This window comes from Gavialis gangeticus, unplaced genomic scaffold (genome assembly GCF_001723915.1).
Source record: "Gavialis gangeticus isolate Ggan-Ray unplaced genomic scaffold, GavGan_comp1, whole genome shotgun sequence".
Classification (NCBI taxonomy): domain Eukaryota; kingdom Metazoa; phylum Chordata; order Crocodylia; family Gavialidae; genus Gavialis; species Gavialis gangeticus.
This window is the reverse complement of record NW_017728992.1, coordinates 103215886-103224717: the sequence shown is the minus strand read 5'-3', so window position 1 is coordinate 103224717 and position 8832 is coordinate 103215886. Positions and strand designations below refer to the sequence as shown.

Below are 8832 nucleotides of genomic sequence, written 5' to 3'. Positions count from 1 at the left end.
GGAATAACAAGGAATAACGGCCACAAGTTGTTGGAGAGTAGGTTTAGATTAGACATCCGTAAGAACTGCTTCACAGTTAGGGCGGTTAGGATCTGGAACCAACTTCCAAAGGAAGTGGTGCTGGCTCCTACCCTGGGGGTCTTTAAGAGGAGGCTTGATGCCTACCTGATGGGAGTCATCTGAGCAGTTTTTCTCCTACTCAGGCGGGGGTTGGACTTGAAGATCTACAAGGTCCCTTCCGACCCTACTTCTATGATTCAATTTTATGCCCCCTGACCCCTCCCTTCCCACCCCCAGAGAAACAAACGCCCCCCTCCCCCTGCAAGCCTACACCCCCATCCATCCTGCCCCTCCTCTCACTAAGACTTACTTCTTCACCTACCAGCTTAGGTGAATACTGATAAAATTGGTACTGAGAGCAACTTGTGGGATGGGAGGTTTGGGGGACTGGGGGCCGGCTGGTTCATGGCACGAGGGGAAACAGGGTTGTCCACCTTGGGGATGAGGTGAGGGGCCAGAGGGCTAAAAATATCCTGGTGACAGGGAGGTGGTAGGAAAAAGCACAGCCCCAGGGCTGGGGCTAGTGGCTGGGCTTTCCCAGCCCTGGGAGCTATACATAAGTTTAGGACAGTTATATTGATCTTAAAAAAAAAGAGAAAAGAAAAGGAGACCAACCCAATAACTCAGACCACCTTGGAAGCAGGGTTAACTCTGATCATGTCAGCCATTTTTAGACAGATCTAACCTTCCTGAAACTTCTGTACAGCTTGAACTCAGATCAACCCATATGTAAGGACTGCATCTGGGCAAAACAAGTTAGATTGGGTGCCCATTTTTAAGGGTGATCTGTCTGCACCCAAACTGAGTGAGCGAGCACCTACCTACCACTAACAAGTAAAGCTTTTTTGGAAAACAAAAACAAAAAAAAAAAAACCCACACCAACAAAAAACACCAAGTTAGCCATCCTTTTAACTTCTTTGTTGCAGGTGCATCCATCTACTAATATGACAAGCAGCAGGCAGTTTCAAGATAGCATTTCAGCTTAGCTTCCTGGTGCTGGTACACTTTAATAGCTCTCTGCAGGATCTTTGCCACCACCGTTGGCTCTTCCAAGGATGCAGCTCAACAGATCTATGACCAGAGGGATGCTGACTGGGCCAGAGAATCCCAGAAGCAGATGGAAGGAAGGAGGATGGAAGGGGACAGAGAACAGAACTGTCAAGTTGCAGTGTTTGGGTTTTTTTTACAAATTGAAACAAAAGGTGCTCTGGAGCTGCTGTCTTGTGACTTCTGGCATATTTATAGGTCAAGACGAGACCAATATTTTATGAACTGGGGAAACAGAGGAGAGAAAAACTGGCTTAGCCTTTGTCCTGTGAAAATGAATATATGGGAATTACATTCTCTCACCTGCCCCTCAACTTTCTCCATTACACTAACACCAAACTCACTCTCAGTCTGAGAAACATTCACAGAAGAGCAAAGTGTCATTAATCCTGCATGTTGGGAAGAGGTTTCAAGAGAGCAACCACTCTGCATCCAAATGAAAATACCACAGCATGATGCCAATTATATACTTTGTGACCGCATCTGGGGACAAAGAGGACAAAATACCTACACATTTTAGACGGAGGAAAAGTCAAGGGTTTTGTTTTTGTTTTTTTAGTTTAGAGCAGGAACAAAGACAAATAGCAGCAAATGAATAAGGACACCACTTTTGTTAGACCTGACAAAATATCGAGGTGATCATCTATTTACTTCCTAGAACACTGGGCCAATCTGTTTACACAGAACTATAGTCTTAGCACAGGGGAAAGCTAAAACAAAATTAACTTAGTATGCTGTCCTTCCATATTTACTGATTTTTGCTGCTGAACCCATTGTTTTTGATCTCTAGATTTTTTTAAAGCTTCCTGTCTACAGCTTTACAATGCTGTCAAAATTATTGCCAATCCAAAAAACAAAAATCAAATCACTTGCTAGCAAACTGAGCAAATTAATGGTAGTTCATGACAACCTTGGATGTGGCTTCCCTAGTCAACTACCATTATGCTCTCTGGCTGGCAAACATCTCTCTACTGTACCTGCTGACTCTGAATCACTGTAATAAGGCAAAAGTATTTGCCCCTTACGGCAGCAGACCTCATATTGCAATACAGCCTTTGGGAAACAGATTTTTTTAAAAAAAAAAAAAAAGAAAGAAAGAAAGAAAGAGTCAGTCATGCTTCAGGCAGTAATACTTCTGGCTGATTACTGATTAAATCCTAGTCAATAATTCATGCAGTGTCCAATATTCTCTCTGCTCCCCAGACAGAACCAGAACCTCCTAGCAGCACTTTGTACCATAAAAGGCATCCTCACCAAGGGTGATTGACCTAGGGTCCATCCTCACCAAGTATTTCTGGGGGTAAGATACCAAAACAGAAAACACAAAACTAGAGAAAAGATGCCCTATTGTTACAGGCAAACCCTTTTAATTAGTGCATAGTGAGGAAGACAGACAATATATAGCCCCTATATCTATTTCTTGCTGGAAGCAAGATAAACATTCTACTTGTGCATTTACTTGTGGGGAAAAAAAAAGAAGAAAATTAAAAAAAAATAAAATAAAAAATGATCTACATTTTCCTCATTCTTCACTGCAGACAGAGGATCTCACTTTCTTTTCACCATGTCAAACAGATCTGCTGGCAGTTTTCTGATGCTGATATAAAACTGCCCTTGTTGCAGTTGCACAAGCCTGGTTGTTAATTATTGCTGTTGGACTACCAGGTCCCTTTCCTCACAGCTGAAGGGCAAAGTTGGGGTGGATAAACAGTGCTACTCAAGGCTACTTGCAAGACCCTCATTTCTTTTATGCTGTTCCTTCGGTGTAGGGGAAAAACTGGGGGTAACATACCAGACTTCCTCCCAAATGATTCTCACCCACACCTCTATGGCATTAAAGAGAAATTGTTATTTTAGCTACAGAAAGGAGGGGCTTACTTTTAACCACTGCATGTTAATCATGAACATTTGTTCCCTAAGTACAGGAAAATAAGCAACCTTATTTAAAAATGAGGAAATGAGGTAAGGAAACAAGGAATTAAGGGAAAACAAAAACAACCAAAAAAACAAAAAACAAAAAACGTTCTAACGACAACAACATGCTACAGTGGAAAATGAAACTGTACACTGAAAACACTGAGAAAGTTTGTGTAAGGATTAATTTATCTACAGGTTTTTAATACAGCATTTAAAAATCGGCATAGTAGAAGTAGCTTTCAGTCCTGCATCAAGCAACATGATTAACTTGGAACAGCCACATACCTGAATCACAAATCCAGCTTTTCATAGACTGTATAAACATTAGGGCTGGAAGGGACCTCATAAGATTACTGGGTCCAGCCCCCTGCCCCAGGGGCAGGAAATCAGTTAGGGTCAAAGGATCCCAGCAAGATAAGCATCCAAGTGTTTCTTTTAAAACATGGTAGTAGTTTATGCCACCAATACCAATACATAGATACAAGATTGGATCTCAGCAAGATGCTTAGCAATAACCTGTTAAATTAACATTTTAAAGCATGCATTAACATTTTAAATCAATATTTTTGGGTAAAGATGAAAAAAACCCTCAGTGTCAGCAAATGTATGCAGCTACAGACTTACCTGTACTACAGCAGGTCTCTGAACAGTAGAGGTCACAGAATTTGTGGTTTGCAATACTGTTTTCACAGGAGTTGCTATGACTTTTTTTAGTAACTGGGAGCCAGGATTCTTTAAAAGTAAAAAGAATGTGTAAAATATAGAATACACAGAATAGCACGTCAACAAATCAATGAAATCGCAAACATTTCAGGAAATTAACATTTAAATCTCATCCATTGTAATATTTAAAGTTAATTAAACTAAACATATATGACTTTAGCATGAATACTGAATGCTAAATAAATCTATTTCACCTCGTCAGCATTACAAAAGACAAGACAAGAAAGCCAATAAACACAGTATAGGCATGTCTCCCTGTCTGTATAGCAAGTGTCAAATGGTATGTTATGAATATACTGGTTCCTCCTATTTTTACTTGTATTATTAGAGGTATTTCGAACCATTTGATAATTCAACCAAGATTATACCCCTGGCAACAATGGGTGGACCCAGAAAGTTTGGAAACTACTGTAATTAGAAAGTCCCAGTGATCTTTCCAGGACAGTTTTTCAGGTTAGAATAGTGTTTAAAAGAAAATGGGCCGGTTGTTAGGAGATGCTAATTTTTATTGTTCTAAAGGTCATCTCACTGTGAGCTATGCGTTGCAGATCAAGAAGAGCATTTTAAACTATAAAAGCAAAATATAGTGACATTCAGTGTTATGAAAAACATCAAAATACAACCGTGACATTCAGTCCATGTCCACCAAGATTTCAAATGAGGTTTAATGAATTCCTCATTACAAAAGTATGCACACTGAATATATCACATTAAAAGAAATATAGTAAAGTACAGATGCTTCAAAATGAGGCTGTCTGAAGAAGTTACCTGTACAGTACATATTCTGACTGCAGGTGTGCTTGTAGGTATTGATGGTCTTGCACTTGTATTATTTTGCGTCTGGCTCTGTGCTCGAGCTATTGCTTGTTGAGATACTAACATCAGCTGACCATTGCTACTTCTGATGAGAACTGTTCCTGTTGACAAGAATAATGAACACATGATTAAGAAGAGGAACTGCATTAAGAAGTACTTAGAAGAATATTTAAGCAGTTTAAGGAATATTAGAGGTTTAAGGAACTTTCCTAATGCATACTAAGATTGTGTATCCTCCTGCCTGGCTGAAAAATGAAGAGAGTTAAAAATGCACAAGAGCTAAGCTTCCAACACTAATATTTACTTGTCTGTCCTGCCACGTGCCACAAGTTTTGCACTTTGTATACAGCCAACTCACCAAATGCAAAATTCAATGCAGTTTAGACAAATATCACTATTTAGCTATATATGCAATACAGTATAGCTCAACATAGAGTTAAGCTTCCAAGAGTATTTGAGTTGTTAAAGAAAGGACCAGAATTAGTTGGGTGGCAGTAGGTTAAAACTCTTTTTTATGCAGATAATGCAGCTTCCAAATCTACCGAGCATTTTCCGATCTTAAAATAAACCAACAAGTGCTGCTTTTTTTTAAGGACCAAACATATCCTTCAGTTCACCTGTATTGAAGTGAGGACCTACTGATTAGATGATGTTTATAAATGGATATTACACACTATAAAAGCAGAGTATTCAATGTTAATAAAAAAAAGTCTTATACCCATTCCAAAATTAGATGGCAAGGGTCCACAGTGAAAGCCAAGTCAAGTTAGAAATTCTGAGAGCTTCAACAAGATTGCAATTCTCAGACTGGCTCAAGAGGTGTTTGAACAGGCAGCTTTAAACTTCCTTTCCCTCCCTCCCTTTCTTCCTCTTTTCCTTTACCTGCAGCAACTCCCACTAGCCAAACTGAGCATGTTTTACTCCAACTCCTGTCCCCATTCCAGTGGTTTTCAGAGATGAAGTAGTACTTAACTCGCAACATACTATTATTGAGATTTAATGTATTAACGTTCCAGAAATCAAACTCAATTTCAGGCTGTCTGTAGATTTGGAGGGGGGCTAGGGGGGGAAGTCACAACATCTGTTATGTTCTATTCACATTTGGAAGGCTTGCTCTGAAAACCAAGACTATAAATGTCATCTTTCTTTAAAAAGATAAGATATTTGGAATATCCAGAATCTAATATGGGCTACTTTTGTAACTACAAAATGCAGACTGGATTCAGTCTGCAGGCCACATTTAATAGCACTGGTCCAAACTGCTTTCAGTTTTTTGAAGCAGGTATAAACTTCTCCCCTGGCTTTCCTGTATCAAAGTCATTGTCATTTATTCAACAAGATAGCTGCCTTTGGTGGTGCCTATAGCCAATGCACATATACATACTACTCCCATCAAGATTTCTGAGACCTATTCAATGATGGACTTGTATGTACAAGGAAGGAACACTACAAGATGATGTATTTTCAACCAGAGTCCCCAGTGATGCAACCCCTTTTTTTTTTTTATATATATATTATTTTTTTTTATATATGGGTGGGGAGGGGATGGTGCAGAAAATGAGACTGACATGCGTTGAGCCACTGATACACCTGCTACCAACACAGCGCCAGGCATTTTTAATTAGTGTGGCTCACTAATTAAAAGTGCCCAGCACTGTGTTGGAAACGCCTGTAAAAATACCTTAAGTGTCACAAAAACCCTTTGCTCTTTAGCTAATGCGCATTAAAAAAAAAAATTGGTTAACGTGCATTGTTGTAGCACTTCACAATGGAAGTACTAAAGTTAATGCATATTGCCTAAAGCTCATTACTGACCATGTAGACATGCCCAAGTAGTTCCGTTTTGAGTTGCAATGCAGTAGCCCAAAGTCATATACGTAAACCTTATAAAACTATACAAAACTGCAAGTCAACTCTTACAACAAAATAAAATAAATTTCAAGTGAGTTTGTATAGTCTTGGCGATGGTACTCAAAAGCAAGCATGAAAAACTTTCTGAAAATGCTGCCAAGTCCAAAGGCTCTATAAAAGCAAGCAGAAGATCTACCAAAGAATATTCAACCTTTAAATTTCACAATGAAAGTAGTCTTTTTCTACACAAAGTTTTAAATTTCTCATTTTCAGCCAGCACCCAGGGTTATTTCTCTAAAAACCAGCATACTGGGTGGTCTAATTATGATAAAAGGAAGTAGCTCACTACTACCCAGACTCAAGCAGAAGCCCCTGACAAATGTTAAAATAATGGCGTGATTAGGATCTGAGGACTTGTATAGTTTTTTGGATGGGACACATCCTACCATCCAGACCTGTGCCTGATCCCAGGCAAGGGATAGCGGTCCCGAGCTTACCTGAGCATCAGAATGAAGCATGGAGCAGCCCCAACTTCCAGTTCAGGACATGGTGCCAGCCCCTGCCCAATTAAAGAGACTGGGCAGGGGAAGCAGCTATGTCCTGATTCCTGGAAGAGTCCCATTCCCATCCTAAGGATTAGATCAGTGGAGTGGGGCACGTGTGCATCCCAGACTTGGGGCCGCCAATGCCACACACAATTTAATGTTCCAAATACCAATGAACCAAAGATACTCCACATTAAACATAGTATCTCTCTGTGGCTGGTTTGTCATTTTATTACACCGTAATTTGGCTGAATGTATGGCATGTTAACATGTCAACCGTGCCATAAATGGTAATTACGTAATAAATGTGGCATCTGACAGGACCCTAACACAGAACAATTCAAAGTTTTATGTGCAAGGGTAGATAACTACACAGAGATCTGGGCTACATTTGACAATTTAAAATTAAAAATTAAGGTAAACTTACAAACAAGTTCCTACGCAGAAAGAAAAATGCAAGACCTTAGCTTTTACTTCAAGTACTTTTGTAAATCATGCCAAAACTGAATGCCTAGAATTAATCTTTTATTCACTACGTTTAATATGTGAGATGATTATAACTGTTTTGTGAAAACATCCAGAGTATTTTGGGAGGGAGATTGTGCTTTTGTAGGGAATGCTGAATATTCAAACTAAATATCTGCCAACTGGTGGCTCTGGAATAAATTCCCTTCCCTAAGGTGTCCTTTAAATGATAAGGACAGATTCACAGCACAGTTGCATAGCAGGAAATAATGTTAAAGTAACCCTTCTGCCAAGTCAGCTTTCTACCTACTCTGTTATAACTGCAGTTGAGCTTTCTTTTGCATTTGTATTTCATTTTGTTTAGCCTCAAATAGATCTTTTAAGTTAATGAATCCCTGGAAATCACAGCAAGTGTGCCAAGCTTTCAACATTATACGTACCATGTTTTATTTTGCTAGTGAAGCACAGCATTATAGCCTACTATGCAGTCAAAATGTGTTATTCTTTAACAATTCAAATCACTCAGTGGCAAATTCTAGTGAAGAAAAGAGTTGATTATGACACCATGCATTTGGTACTTACAGTACGTTCTTCTGAAGTAATTTTGTATCCAAACAGCAACCAATGGATAATTAGAGCACATCACCTCCTTTGTCCTATATTTCTTAGTTCTACTTAAGAAACTGAAAGATGTTTATAAATACTCAGTATTTTCCATCTCCCAAATTCCCATTGCCCATTTTGGGATGCGTACTACACAAAGACTAAGTTCATTTAGGCTCTTCTGCCAATTGATAATATTTCCATGTACATGTGAAGATTCATCTGCACAGCTATCCTGGAGTGGTTCCATTTTAGATCACACTAGTCACAAAGATTTCGCATAACATCACTGGATATATAATACAATTATATATATTTAATGGATGTAACAATGAGAAGCATTGGCAGTAGGGGTGCACAGATGGAGATTTTGGGGGGCGATACCAGCGACCGATTTAAGGAGCTATATCAACCGATACCAATCCAATTCTGATATGCAGCCGGGTAGCTTGGAGACCAGTGTCGGACTGGTAAGTCTGGTGTGGGGGGAAGGGAAGGGAAGGGGCAGGCACTGCTCAGCCAGAGCAGGGCAGAACACTGGACAGAGCTGCAAACAGCTCATTCAGGGGGCAGCTCCTACCTTGCACACATCCTGGGAAGGCATGGGGGGGGGTGTGCAGCCACCCCAAAATTCACCATAGCACCCCGCTCTCCCCACCTCCAAAATGCAGTGCAGCCCAGCCTAGCCCCTGCTGGGAAGTGCCCTCCCCAGGAAACCTGACATTTCAGTTCTAACCTTCAGAGGAAAAACAAATCTCCAATGCAGCTCTAAGAAACAGAAAACACTGTCCTAGAGGCTTGGTA

At 39.9% G+C, this 8832-nt stretch overlaps 1 protein-coding gene across 1 annotated transcript in view; it reads right to left on the bottom strand.

The window, feature by feature from the left end:
- Nucleotides 1-8832, bottom strand: part of TAF4B (TATA-box binding protein associated factor 4b) — a 155923-nt gene that overhangs the window by 101402 nt on the left and 45689 nt on the right. Inside the window, exons 3-4 of the mRNA XM_019518898.1 lie at nt 4517-4665; nt 3650-3757 (exon numbers count right to left, since the gene is read on the bottom strand). Coding sequence (XP_019374443.1) covers nt 3650-3757; nt 4517-4665 — 257 coding nt within the window. The remainder of the gene's footprint in view (nt 1-3649; nt 3758-4516; nt 4666-8832) is intronic.